Here is a 15,858-nt window from a genome sequence, read left to right on the forward strand (position 1 = left end):
AGGAATTGGATTTTATGCTGTTATTAAGGGATAACTATCTGAGACAGCATGTAATGGAATATACTAGGGGTTCAAGAGTGCTTGACCTAGTAATTACATCCGAGAATTTGACTGTATTGAATATGACCACGTTGCCACCAATTAGTGAGAGCGATCATAAGGTCTTGACCTGGGAGGTGGCTAAATGCATGGAATTTTCAATTAAGACAGGGTACATGTGGAATTACCAGGCTGGTAAGTATGACAAGTTTAGGAGATTGCTTGATTCAGTGCCATGGCATGTAAAACTGCAAGGGCTGGAGGTTGATAGTGCATGGGAAGCAGTAAAGCAGCATTTGAAAGAGGTAATGGGCTGACTGTATACCTAGATTAAAGAGAATCCCAAACAGTTTTTTTGATATGCTGCAAGTAAAAAAAAAATTTATACGGCACAATGATTTTAAGGATTGCTGATGGTAGGGAGGTAACTGAATCAGTTGATATATTGGAATTACTGAGTTAGCACTTTGCAAGAGTATATCATCCAGGTGGTGATATTGCAGGAATGAAGGAACCAGTAGCTTATACAGGAATTGAGGTGAATGAAATGGAAGTGAATAGTATATTACAAAACCTTAATGGAATACATCTGTGGGATTGGATGGTATACCAGCTCAGGTCTTATGTGAAGCAGCTAAAGAATTGTCAGTGCCATTGACCATTTTGTTTAATTTGAGTCTTGGGTCTGGGTTAGTCCCGAGGGGGGGGAAGAGGGGAAAATAGTTCCACTGCATAAAGGTGACTCCAAGACTGCTGTTGCAAATTACCAACCGATCAGCATATCAGGAGTCATTGTCAAGGTTTTGGAGAAAGTAGTCAAGAGAAAAATACAGGAATGGATAGATGAAAATGGGATACTGCATGGGGGACAGCATGGTTTTTTGAAGGGTAGATCATGCCTCAGTAACTTGCTCAAGTTTTATAACACCGTGACGGCTGAAATGGATAAGGGTAATAGGTTTACAGTGATACTGCTGGACCTTGCTAAGGCCTTTGACAGGATACCACATGGAATTCTAATCAGTAAACTGCAGCATATGGTGATGGATATAGGGTTGGTGAGATGGATAGGAGAGTGGTTGATGGATGGATATCAGAGAGTAGTTTATTCAAGAGTAGAGTCCAAAAGACGGCCTGTGACTAGTGGTGTGCTGCAGGGTTCTGTTCTTGGACTACTACTATTTAATTTGTTCATTAATGATATAGGAAAGGACCTGAGAGGAACTGTTCATTTGTTTGCTGATGATGCAAAGTTTGGTAGAGCACTAGTGAATGCACATGATGTCAAAATTTTGCAGGATGATTTGGATAGATTGGAGAACTGGGCTGAGAATGGATGTCAATTTAATGTGGCAAAGTGTAAAGTTATGCATTTTGGGGTGATAAGATTAGCAGCAGTATACCACATTGGTGGAACTGTACTCCAGGAAATCGACGAGGCCAGGGATTTGGGAGTTGAAGTTTAGGGGACACATTGCAAAAGTGGCCAAATCATCTCATCAAATCACTTGATTACTGAAGAATACTTTGACGAGCAGAGACAAGCAAGTTATTGTTCCTCTGTGTCGAGCCTTGATAAGACCCTATCTTGACTATTGTGCCCAGATCTGGGCGCCAGGGTTTCTTCTTGATGGGGAGGATGTGGAGAGGATCCAGAGGCGAGTGACCAAGATGATAGCAGGTCAATGGAAAGAACCTTATGAGAATAGGTTGAAGATTTGTGGGCTGCAGAAATTGGTTGATAGGCAGAAAAGGGGTGATATGATTGAGACATTCAAATTACTGAAGGGTTTTTGTAAGATTAATTCTGCCAGAGTCTGTTGTGGGTGCCATGACTGTGAATGAGTTCAAGGCAAAGTATGATAGATGCTGTGTGGATGTTGAATAGTTGTTCTTGACATGATGTTTAGGGCCTCCCTCGATGAATCTAAGGACTCCTTGGAGTTGCCCATAATTCACTCTCTGACCAGGCTTTCTGAATTATGCAGTGCAGCCACTGTAAAACTTTTATAACTCCATATTTTAACATTTCTGGTCTAATATCATCTACTCCAGCTGCCTTTTCCCACTTCAGGTTTGTGATAGCGTTTTTACTTCAAGTGCAGATATATATTCCTGATGGTATTCCTGTTGAGTGTTTTCTATCACCATGCTGTCACTGATAATTTCATTTAATGATCTTTCAAAGTAATTATTCCATACATCAGGAATCTTTATCCTCATTTATCATGTCTAATTCCTTTTAAGTACTCTTTATTCCTTTTCTGAACTTTTTTCAATAGCCTCCAGAATATTTTACCACCTTCCTGATATTATTTTCAGTGGTCTTACAGTCTTCCAATGTTTGTTTGGCTAATTTTATGCACTGCTTTGCTTTCTTACATTTTTTTTATCTATTCCCTAAAAGCACAAGGTGAATTACTTGCCAGGAACTTTCAATGTGCTTTCTTCTTTTCCTTGAGTGCCTCTTTAACTTCCTGAGTCCACCATGGAGTTCTGATTTTTCTATTCTTGCAGATTACCTCAAACGCATGCCTCTTTGACTGAATCAGTCAAAGTTTTCTTTAGGGTTTGCCACTGAATCTTCAAGGTTTGGTTCTTGTTTTCGAACACTTTCAGTTTTTCTTGGATAATGTTTGTGTATTTGAATCTACAGTTCACATCTGATAGCTGTTCAACTTTCTTACCGGCCTTTTTTTCAATCTGAAGTTCAATTTTATCTCTCAACACTAAATGGTGATCATTTCCTATTTCATATCATCTGTATACTCTTGTATCCTGAACCAGTGGGGAAGCATTACTTTAACAACAACATAGTCAATGAGACTTTTTTTAAAAAAAAAAAATACACACACACACACGTATGTGTGTGTGTGTGTGTGTGTGTGTGTGTGTGTGTGTGTATTTTGTGGAAAGTGGATGGCATGGTGTAGTAGTAGGATTGTGTTGGTGGTGCATACTGCATTTCTGTGATGAGTCTTTGGAGACTCCATAGAGATGTCACATAATAATAATAAAGTAATAATATACAGACATTCAAGCATCTCTCACATTAGAGAAAAACCAGCTGCAATTAGTTTGCTCAGGTTCTTTATTTGGAAAATCACCATTCCTGTTACTTAAAATACGTTGGAGGAAGGCTAAACTCTGAATCATTATTCTTGTGGAAAGGCTTAGAAATAGCTTAAGGAAATTACAACGTATACTAGGATATACATTAAAATAAATTTTAATACACTTACAATATTTCGGCAATGTCACGTTGCCATTTTCACAGGAACCTAAAAAAACAAGACACGTGCACAACAAACAGTAAATGAGGACGAAGCAGGAAGCTATTCTTTCTCCTAAAAGTCCTGATGGTGCCCCATAGTGGGCAATGTTGGTATATTCTTGGACGATTGGGGCTGAAGGTCTTCTGATGTAGGTTTCCCAAATTTGGGGCAGTCTCATGCAATCAAATTTGTTGAGGTTTGGATTGTTTCTTAGGGCTGAGGCTGATTCCATGAAAAGCCTTTCATATTTGAATTTACTACGGTGTATTATCGTGGCTTTCTTCCACCGTATTCTATGGAGGGTATCCAGCATATGGTCTGCAAGACCAGAGTGACTGTACTGGTGAAACTGGATGTAGTCCTTGTGTTCTGAAATTCTGATATTAGCTGTCCTGCCCAAAGCTTACACCTGTCTTGCAGCTGTAAGCTGTGTTTGGCCAAAGTAGGACAGCTTACAGCTGCAAGGGACCTGGTAAACACCAGGTATGGTATCCGAGGCACCTCGGATATAGGGTATGGTGATGGATTTAGAGTAATCCTTGTTGTGAGGGTGGGGGGGGGGGGGTTGTGGTATATTGGTTTCAATATTTTATGGATTTTTTTGTGGGGGTAGCCATTGGCTGAGAAAGTGTTGGGAATGTGGTTTAGTTCTGTGGTTAGGACATTGTCATTTGAACAGATAAGTTTAGCTCTGTTGCGTAGTGTCTTAATGACTCCATGTTGTTGTGAGGGGGGGTAATTGTTAGTGAATGTATCTGCCTGTATGGGTGGGTTTTCTATAGACTGAGAAAACCAAGGTTCCATCAGGCTGGCGGCGGGTGACTAGTGTGTCTAAGAAAGGAAGGCAGTTGTTTTTTTCTTCTTCCAGGGTGAATTTGATTCTTGGGTGTTGATTGTTTAAGTGTGTTAGGAAGGAGAGGAGTGCATCAGAGCCATGTGGCCAAATAGCGAACACATCATCAAAATAGTGAAGCCATAAGATTGGTTTTTGTGGTGCAGAGGCTCAGGCTTTTTCTTCAAAAGGTCTCCATAAAGAAATTGGCTGAGGGTGGGGAAAGTGGTGAACCCATGACTGTTCCCTCTATTTGTTTGTAGAATTTTCCCTTCCAAACAAAATAGCCCGAGCTCATTGTGAACCGAAATAGTGCTGTGATATCGGAAGGAAATTTAGCTTGGATTAGCTCTAAGGATTCATTGAGTGGGACATTCGTGAATAAGGAGGAGACATCAAAACTGAATATTACGTCAGTGTGTTTGAGTGTAAGGTTTTCTATGCTGGTTTTGAAGTGGGCTAAGTTTTTATGTGTGAAGGAGTGTTGCCAGTATAGTGTGTGAGAGCTTTGGCCAAATGTTTAGCTAGTTTGTATGTGGGGGAATCAATGCCATCCATTATGTGATGTAATAGCACATTTTCTTTATGTATTTTTGGGAGTCCATAAATATGGGAAGGGAAAGTGTTAAATGGTTTTAACACTTACAGCTGCAAGGGACCTGGTAAACACCAGGTAGGTCTAGGGGGTCTATTTCAGTTCACAATGAACTCGGGCTATTTTGTTTGGCAGGGAAAATTCTACAAACAAATAGAGGGGACAGCCATGGGTTCACCACTTTCCCCACCCTTGGCCAATTTCTTTATGGAGACCTTTGAAGAAAGAGCCTTAGCCTCTGCCCCACAAAAACCAATCTTATAGCTTCACTATTTTGATGATGTGTTCGCTATTTGGCCACATGGCCCCGATGCACTCCTCTCCTTACTAACACACTTAAACAGTCAACATCCCAAAATCAAATTCACCTGGAAGAAGAAAAAAACAACTGCCTTCCTTTCTTAGACACTCTAGTCACCCACCAGCCTGATGGAACCTTGGTTTTCTCAGTCTATAGAAAACCCACCCATACAGGCAGATACATTCACCAACAATTACCCCCCCTCACAACAACATGGAGTCATTAAGACACTACGCAACAGAGCTAAACTTATCTGTTCAAATGACAATGTCCTAACCACAGAACTAAACCACATTCTCAACACTTTCTCAGCCAATGGCTACCCCCCCTCTCCAAAAAAAAAAAAATCCAAAAAATATTGAAACCAATATACCACAAACCCCCCCCCCCACCCTCACAACAAGGATTACTCTAAATCCATCACCATACCCTATATCCGAGGCACCTCGGAAAAAATTTCAAAAATCCTAAAAAAACATGACTTAACTTCTTGTTACAGACCATATTAAAAAATTGGCATCCCTTATCTGCTCTACTAAAGACCATCCCCCCCCCCCCCCCTCCTAGACATACCTTCTGTTTACCAGGTCCCTTGCAGCTGTAAGCTGTCCTACTTTGGCCAAACAGGCAGGACAGCTAATATCAGAATTTCAGAACACAAGGACTACATCCGGTTTCACCAGTACAGCCACTCTGGTCTTGCAGACCATATGCTGTATACTCTCCGTAGAATATGGTGGAAGAAAGCCACGATAATACACCGTAGTAAATTCAAATACGAAAGGCTTTTCATGGAATCAGCCTCAGCCCTAAGAAACAATCCAAACTTCAACAAATTTGGTTGCATGAGACTGCCCCAAATTTGGGAATACATCAGAAGACCTTCAGCCCAATCGCCCAAGAATACCAACATTTCCCACTAGGGAGCATCATCAGGACTTTTAGAAGAATGAATAGCTGCCTGCTTTGTCCTCATTTACTGTTCGTTGTGCTTGCATGCACGTGTCTTGTTTTTTTAAGTTCCTGTGAAAATGGCAATGTGACGTTGCCGAAATATTGTAAGTGTATTAAAATTTATTTTAATGTATATCCTAGTATACATTGTAATTTCCTTAAGCTATTTAGTAAAAATCTGAGTCATTATTCTCTATTAAGAATAGGATTCATTGTTAAAAGAAAACCAATAGTATTTGACCATATTGCCTATCATTATGCTAGCCATCCAGGTGGATGTGTAAGCTTCTCTGTTTATAGAAAACTCCATCTTTACATGTGATTCAGTTCAATCAAATTACATAACTTCTTGGTATTTCTTGCACATTCAAGAGATCGTTTCAACAGTTATGAATAGCATTCCTTGATCAACCTAAATATCAAATCTTAAAAAGAACAACTCTCTGCATATCTTGAGGATATGGGAAGATTATCTTCTTCTTCTTCTTCTTCTTCTTCTTCGCGTTATTCCCGCTTCCTACGCAGGGTCCGCGTGTTACTTAGATGCGACATCTTGTTAGTACTACTTCCAACCGACCCGTCGCCTGGTCTGCCGCTGGGGGGGGGGATATATTTTTGACTGTAGAGGTGTATGTTCACGGGCCAGTTTGCCTGCTTGCGGGATGAAAACCGCCAGATAAACTGCGGAAAAAACCCTACTGACCGCGCCCAAAACCGGCTAACTTGGCTATGCCTGAGGAAGATCATCAAATTCCTCACGTCTACATCGGGATTCGAACCTGGGACACTCCTTCCCCAGGCATATGGTTGCGAAGCGCAAAGCCACTAGGCTAACCGCACGGTCTTGGGAAGATTATCTAAAAGAATTAATTAAAATTTATTATTATTTACTTATTTTTGTTATCTAGTTGATCCTTTGTCCCTTACTGGTTTGATCATGCTATAATTCTGTATTTTCTAGGACACATATAATCAGTTACTCTAATTTTCTCACTAAGATGATATGGATTAAATTTATCCTTTTGCTGAGCTAATACACACTTTTGACCTTTAAAACTCACTTAATTAAAATACAGTGCACATGCATAAATCTCTAGGCACGTGAATTACGTATTAATTAATAATAACAAGCTCATTTTTATTCTAGTTTGACATGTACTAAAATCCTAGTATAATTCTCATTAATCCTTTCAACTGTTCAGTAATTGAACAATGACTATGGTTACATATGGTTTGAATTGACATGAGATTTTACCTTTTGACTTGGGTCTTCTACACTGGTCTCTACCTTTTTCCGATATTTTTACCTTTCTAGGATGGACTCTTCTATAACTTATCACGCCTAAGTTCTTTTGGCACTAAGATGGGCTTTCACAATCTTTACCTTACATTCTTCAATCAAGGACATACATAGGATCATCTATTCTATGGCTGTGAAATTCACCACGTGGGCATTGACTCCTTTATAGAATTTTCTTTCTCTCATTACGATGAAACACACTGACATTATCTTTTCTCTTTTTAACTAAACGGCATCCCTCATATCTTACAATAGGATCATGGAATCGAAATCCCGCACACTTTGTTTCCTTATTGTGTTGGACGGAGAAAACTCCTAACCCTTCACTCAGGAAAACCGCGTGAGACCTATACGAAGACTCGTGAAGAAAAACTCTCTTAGGGAAAAAAAAAAAAAAAAACTCGGGGGGGGGGGGAATTCTAACCCTTTTATACAATGACCCCTACCAGCACCTTCTTCAATTTCTTTTCTTCCCCCTTTACTGGAGTCGATTTCACTGACCAATTAGAGCTGCGTTTTTCTGCCAAAACATCATGCGGTCCATGTACACGCGACTGATACGTGACGAAGTTTCAATTTGGGAATTATGATCTTGAGCTTTGGTTTTTGTTTAAGCTAACCTCTATGTCATCTATACTAAAATAATCCCCTTTCCAAAATTTTCTAAGAATTAAATTGAATCTTTAATCTCTTATTTCAAGTGTAAAAACTAGCCTCTCACATACAAAATCCTATGACTAATCGTCTTTGCTTTACTTAACCTTATTTTATCATATCACGACTGTAATAAAATTCCCTTCCCTTTTTTTTTTAAGTTCAACAAACAATTTCAGCTATATTTTTCACTTGGATGCAAGCGTGTTTTTCTTTCTTTTTATTTAGTTATTTTATTTATATTCGTTACTTTCAAAGGCTCTTAATGATATCTGTTTAGGAACAAGCTTGCTTACTTAGTTATCTATACAGGATTTTTATTTCTTCTCTTGTTACACCATGATAACTGAAATTTTCACATTCTTAAGTTATCAGGGTGTAACAGTAATAACCCAGTCATAAAGAGTAGGGAGTGGAGTGAAACAATAAATATCATCTTACTTTGGTAAGAAAGCCTCTCTGCCAGGCATGATCAAGTGCATTGAAAATTATTGTCAAGAGCAATCCCATATATTTTTCCCAAACCTTTTTGTGACTTGTGTCCAAAGGTGGGTTAAAAAAATTGCAGTGAAAATTGATAAAATACTGAACCCCCCCCCACACACACATACCTTGGTTTAAGTAAATGAGTAAATTCTAAAGCTAATTTAAAAATTCTTAAGTCAATGTTAGAAAAAGGCATCTTACATTACCCAAACATATCTAAAAAGATTATAGAAAGTCATTTTATCACCTACATGCTGAGCAGTGCTATGAATGAGTAAAGTGATAGCTATTACTACTTCTTATCTGGAAAGTAGCTAGTTTAAAAAGTGTCAGATTGTCTTGTATGGTGATGTCATGTTCACATATGGTAAACTGCATTGATAGTAAGTTCTCAAAATTCCTTTGCTGATTATTTATGTTGTATTTTTCTTTATCTATCACACACAAAATATCTAGCTTCTTTAACAATCAGGAGGGTCCTGCATTTTTATTTCATTACTATTTTACGATCACTTCACCAAAATATTAATTTATGGAAATTGAAAGCTTTATTACTTGTATATTTTCAAAACTGCACATGAAATAAGATAAATATGGAACCACTGAAGCAAATAGCAAAGAGTGGCATTTGGATTAACATCCCCATTGCACTTATTGAGTTTATAAAATAGTATTTACACATTAATAATCATATTATTAACAGTGATATATATATCTATGTTTATAGTTTCATATTTTTCTTGTGAACAATAAAAGTTGTAAACCTATAACGCATTAATATATCACGTGCAGGCCAAGTTTTTTTTCTTTTTAATAAAAAAAAATTTAATTTTTTTTAACTATCAAGAATCTCTCACTTCCCTAGAGACCAGACAACAAACTTTTTAAGCCACTTTCTGCTTCAAACAAGCAGGGCAGTTTTTTTCTGCTATATGCACCCCCCCCCCCCATGATGCTGTAGTTCTGTCAGTGCCATTTAAAGGAAAACCTCATTATCAAATTCATGATAACCTTCAAGAGGTGTAAAGGATACAATTGATAGTAATAATTATAAATAATAATCCACGATATTTACTGGTCTCGAAAACCCACAGCATACCCAGATTGGTTTTCATAACCATAATGTTAGGCTTATACCTAGATGTGTATTTTTGTGTCTAAATTGCATATATTCTCCTGGATAATTTGCCTGGTTGCAGGATGAAAAACCAGAGTTTACAGGAGGGAAAAATACTGCCATCTCAATATCATTCTGATTGACTCACCTTCATTTGAAAGCCATGATAAGTTCATATTCTAGACAGGATTCAAACCCACATCTTACCAAACAAATGTTTTTTTTTATATATATATATATATAAATTGACTGAGATGTGGAAGCACTGTGATAGGATGATGGTACTAATACATGAAATTTACATGTTTCCTAGATATAAATTTTCTGTCTCTCAGGACTTCAATGCTGTCAGATCATAGCTGACAGTATTAAAATCCTGATAGCCCATGTCTATCTGGATCGATACGGTAAGTAATGACATAGAAGACCGAAATTGATTCTTTTTCCTACCATCAAATATCTGCTTTGCTAATCCCTTTCCTCTCCCATTCTCTTTAAGTGGCTATCACCTGGTTTAGCTCTGCTCACACATCCTTGAATGCTAACGTCATGTTCCTTTCTATTATCATCAATTTTCATATGACTGTCATTGATGCCATTAGTTCACTCTCCTAATTTTTCTTGGAAGTCTTATATCTGCAATCTCTAGTCGTTGATCAACCGTTTTGTTTCTAACTGGATTCTTTAATCTCCAAGTTAAAATTGGTTTGAAACTGACTTCTGTATATCTAGTTTAGTGTTTTGACTAATTTCTCTCTTAGTAATTTATTCAGTTCACTTTCGTCTGTTGAGGCATATCATCAAATATGTGCCTAAATAGCTGAAGTATTTTTACTTGTTCTATATATTCATTATTAAGATCCAGATGATTTTATGGATCAAAATTTGTTTGAAAGTCCAAAATGTTTTTAGAGGAAAGAAAGCATTTCTGGTAATAAATGGATTATTATCAGAATTGATTTGATCTTGTACACCTTGAATTAATCAGAATGAAATGGTTAACTGTTATACATTTTGTATTCAGATTATAAATTAAATATATTTCAAAATAAATGAACATGTAGAAACTTCATTGAAGCAATGCTAAGCTAGCCACCATAGATTAAAAGGTAAATGTACATCAAATTATTAGAGTTCATATAAGTATGATTTATTATACTAATATCTCAATGATGAAACTTAAAGATTTCCTTTTAAGATCTAACTGGTTTTACATCTGTATACATTGTGCAATTTCCTAATAATTATCATCCTAAAAATATAACATGTAAATATTTCTCAGAGAATTAACTTCCACCATCCGAATCTAAATAATATGTGACAAAAAAAAATAAATAAAAATAAAACATCCTGATATTATATTCAATCAACCTGGTTGGCCGAGTGGTTAGCATATCCGCTCTCCAGGCTGCAGATTCGAATCTCGCTATGGGCATGGATGTTTGTGATTGTCTATCAAAATACTAGTGGTGGTAGTGGATGGAAGATGGTGTTGGTGTAGTTGCAGTTCATTGTAGTTGGTGAATCGAGTGGTGGAGACTGAGTTGTAGAGTAGGTGCCCTCCCTTGATGAGTCTCTGGACTCCCTGGAAGTGTCACGTAATAATAATAATAATATTCATTTCTGTTTATTTCTGTGTGACATTCAGAAAATAATTTTATAGAAAAATGTTTTGCTTTACAGAAACTATATATTTATTTGGAGGATGGGATGGTATGCAAGATCTGGCTGATCTCTGGGCCTATCATATTCCATCTGGAGCTTGGACATGTTTATCACGGGATACACAGCTTCAGGTAGGATTTATGTATGTACTACTTCATTCACCCTCTGTAAATAAATTTCAAAATATTGTATTAACTAATGTCATTTCAGTAATATGTTAGCTTTATTTATTTATATAGTCGATAAGTAGATAATTAGAAGACTTCCAAATAGATACAGAGTACTGACCAGGGATCTTAATCTATTGTCCAGTCATCACCTTCTCAACTTGCGTCGTGTTATTAAGTATCCAACTGAATACTGAACTAACAATGATGGACTGACAACTTAGGACTGAGCTAACCAAACTACGTTCTGTATTACATGATATCAGAGATAAATATGAGGGCACAAGAAACCTCAAGAGTAAATAAGTGGAGCTTGTAGAGGAGAGGTACCATATTGGCATAATTAGTGTTAATGATGATATATTTGTTTAATGTTGAGAAAGGGATAAATATGACATTCGACACTAAATATGAAGATAAATAATTGTAGGCAGTTTCAAGTAGAGTGATGAGGACAAATTTCAGATTGTGGAATTAGACATCTATGCCTGTGGTTTTCAGAAGTTCTAGTAAACAAGAAGGATAGGAATTTTTTTGAGTCATTTGAGAGCAAAGACTGTCATCTAAGGTAAAAGGTAAAGCTTGTCTTGTTGTAGACCTAAAGAGCAGGTAAGAAGTGATTCACAGGCACGTTTAAATGTGCTGGAAAAATTTGATGAAAAGAGTCAAGCTAATAATAATGGTAAGGACCTGCTGGATTTCTTTTCAGAACAGCCATCATTAATAATTCCATGTTACAGCATAAAATAATGCCTAAATTCTTGTGGAGAGAACACACAAGAAATAAGTCTTTTTGATTGTTATTGTTGATAGTGATATCGTTATACTGTCTTAGGAAATCAGAGTACACAGGGGATTTAAAATAAGAAGTGATCAAAATTTTTGTAAAACCAAGATAAAAATCTTTTGTACTGCATAAAATATCTATAAATATTTTAAAAAAAGAACTTTTTTGGTTAAGTTTTCTGCAAGGACAAAAATATCACACCTTTGGAATCAGGAAGTTCGAGACAGTTCTGACAAAGAAGAGATTATATCAATAGTTTCTGCAAGTAATCAGCATATGCCCAGAAAGAATAGAGTGAAAAATGTAAGAAAACTAAGTTATGTGTTAGAGCAGCTAAAGAAAACTGATAGGAAGACTGTCAGACGAATACAGAAAATTAAAAAAAAAACTTAATGAATATCAGATGAATATTTGATTATCATCTCCTATTCCACATTGGTTGTTTAGCAACTTGGATATTAATACATATTCAATCCATTCCTAAGAACAGCGACTAATCTTGGCCATAAAATTCTCATCCAGTTTTTACCACTTTAGTTCTTTATTTCTAAATAAAAATAAAGAAAACTATTAATAGTCAATTTTTATGCTAACTGGAAGCCTCTTAGTTAATAGACAATTGGCAAGTTTGCATTCTGCCACTGCTATTAAATATAAGATCTTCTTATGTCAGCTACCTTAAGACAAATGCAATAGAAAAGTTTGGGAGAATATGTGGTGATTTCTCTTGATCTCTCTAAGCCATTTGAAAATGTTTAGCATAAAGTTTAATTAAGTAAGCTTCCTTCATGTGGTCTGTCTTCTGCTACTGGTTGGCTATTTGGAATTATTTTGGCTGATTTGCCTATTTTGTAGTAGGAAAAATCTTGCTGCCTTCATATGAGACCAGCTAACTCTCCTTTAGATGAAAAAATAAATAACTTATAAAGGTTTGTAACTTCCTAGGTGAGATTCGAACCCACATCTTTTCAAGTAAAGGTTATTATTCATACTGACTGAACTATCAAGACATCCATATACAACTCGGTAGCCAGCATGGTTTCTTTGTATCTCTTATGCACACTCCATACCATGTTAGGCAGCTCTTTGGCCTTAAACTTTGCAATTAATTCTGAGATTTTCCTGAAGTGTGCATTCTTTCATATAATCTTTCTTTCTTTCTACGAGGGGAGCTGGAAAATGCTGATAAACACCTAGAACAAAAATTATATTAAAGCAACTGATGATAAAACCACAAGAAAAAACATATCTTAAAACCATTTCCCGCATTTCATCAAATTTTTTCTTTTTCTTTTAGAATATACCGTATTTACTCGAATATAACTTATACTTTTATCCCCAAAATTAAAGTTAAAGAATCGTGGTGCAAGATATATGTGAGGATTTTCAGAAACTAAAGTTTTTCAGGAAAAAACTAAATCGATGTTCTTAATTAAATCCTCTGTATTTATAAAACTGAGGATTTATAAAATGAATCCATTTAAACTTTAACTATTAATATTATTTACCTAATCAGCTGCTCACCTTGATCACCCGATATATGTGAATCTTTCATGACACTTCTTCTGTAATTAAATTTAAACAAACAGTTTTTATTGCTTGTCTTTTTTTCATTTCAAAATCATAAGCTCTTTGAGTTTAAAACCAGCACTGTAACTTGAACGTTTCTCCATATTTCGAGCCAAAAATTATCAGTAATTTACAAGACTTGAGAATCTTTCTGAACAGTCTTTCACGAATGACTAATAAAAAGTGAAAGTAGAGTGTGAAAGAGATAACAATGATAGGCCAGTAGTGATAGCACAGCTATGAAGACATGCATATGATTATTGCAGTATTAATAAAAGATCGCATTACTGAACAACCAAGGTAAGCTGATGATTGTTCAGTTGAAATGCTGATTCTCTTCAACTGAATTCCAAAATATATGAAACTGCCATAACAACATTCACTATCTATTTCTTAAAGTTTTAAAATTTCATCAAAAAGTTTTGCATATACCTCACACATGAAAAAAGTAAACTTTTAAACTTTTTTCATGTGTAAGGTATATGCAAAACTTTTTAATTTATTTTTTCATAAAGTAAAATCAGGGACATGAGATATACGCAAGAGCAAGTGATATTTGAATAGATACAGTATAAGAAGCAACACCTAGAGAAAAAAAAAAATAGCATTTGTTCTAGGTGTTGATTAGAACTTTCCACTACCCCTTCCCTCATATATATCAATTTGTCCATCAGCGGACTGCAAAAGCAACATAATTTTGCTGATCACACTACAGAAATCAACAAAATTTGTGATATCACCTTCTACCATCCTCAGTTACATCATTCTTCTGTGATGTTCTGAAAATCTTATTAATTTTCATGCTATTAAAACTCATTCTACCCTTTTATGTCCCCCCCCCCCCCCAATAAAAAAAACTTTCAGTCTTCTTTTTCAAAACATCCAGATAGCCCTTATTTTTAGTCTTCTTTGACATAATCATATTATGAGCACCATTTCTTCACAATCCTTAGAAATTAGGTTTCCTCTGGGCATGTTATCATTGATCAACTATTAACTTTATGCATATACTGATACCTTGGGTGGTGCCACTAAGATTTCCATGAAATCCTATATATACAGGGTGTTCGGGATAAATTTGACATATTTATAATTAATTATATTTTTCCGTAAGTTACATGTATTAACACACACTTCTCTTCATTTAAAAGTTTGGACCCTTCTTCATTCATATACAAGATGTCAGAAAGGATGGATAGCTGGAACCCACCTGAATCATGGAAGAGAATAACTTGTATCATGATGATTCGTGCCCGCCATCAAAATAAGGATATTACGACTGCTGCCCAATGCTCCCTGAATACAGTAAAAACAATCAGGCATGAACTAGAGACTTGCAATGGTGACTACGAGGATGTAGCAAGAAGAAAGATCCCTAGCAGACGATCTGATTGCGTTCGTACAGCAGAATTCCTCGCAAATCTGCAGGAACAGGTGTTGAAGAACCCTGGCATTGGAATTCGGGCTTTGTTTGTGGAGTTGCTAACTGTAGTCAAGCCCTGGATAACAAGGGTAGCCAATGGTAGGCCGTATGTATGGCAGCAGGATTCGGCCCCTTGCCACACCTCTGGGAAAAGTCAAAAATGGTTGTCTGAAAATTTCTACGACTTCACCAGTCCAAATGTTTGGCCTCCAAACTCCCCAGACCTTAACCCCATGGATTATTTTGTATGGGGCGCAGTTGAAAAAGACACCAATCGCACTTCCAGTAATACAAAAGCCCAGTTAATGGATAAAATTAAAACAGTTTTTGCGGCCCTTCCCAGGGAGACTGTAGCATCAGCTTGTTCGAGGTTCCGAAGCAGAATTGAAGCTGTGATCGATGCTAATGGTGGTTATTTTGAGTAAATCTTGTTGATAGTATTGTAATTAACTCTGCCTGTAATGTTTTTTTGTCAATTCATTAAATTTAATAGATACAAAGAAGATTTTCTTTTTCCTTACGAAACTGTCAAATTTATCCCGAACACCCTGTATATATAGCACAGAAGAAAGCATCAAGGTGTTGATTAATGACCTGTCTCTCAACAATTCATTCCATTCTTTTTTGCATGAACATTCCCTTTCTTCTGTTTCCATTTTCCACAAATATTTCTGTAGTCCCTGCTCATCTGAAC

The 15,858-nt window shown here is 36.4% G+C and overlaps 1 protein-coding gene across 1 annotated transcript in view; it reads left to right on the forward strand.

Annotated features, from left to right (window-relative positions):
* muskelin (muskelin 1) overlaps positions 1-15,858 on the forward strand; it is a 411,065-nt gene that overhangs the window by 164,998 nt on the left and 230,209 nt on the right. Inside the window, exon 10 of the mRNA XM_090406668.1 lies at positions 11,237-11,349. Within this exon, the coding sequence (XP_090262794.1) occupies positions 11,237-11,349 (113 nt within the window). The remainder of the gene's footprint in view (positions 1-11,236; positions 11,350-15,858) is intronic.

The sequence above is a fragment of the Typopeltis vanoorti genome, chromosome 16, assembly GCF_054136105.1.
Source record: "Typopeltis vanoorti isolate ZY-2024b chromosome 16, IOZ_Tvanoo_1.0, whole genome shotgun sequence".
NCBI lineage: Eukaryota > Metazoa > Arthropoda > Arachnida > Uropygi > Thelyphonidae > Typopeltis > Typopeltis vanoorti.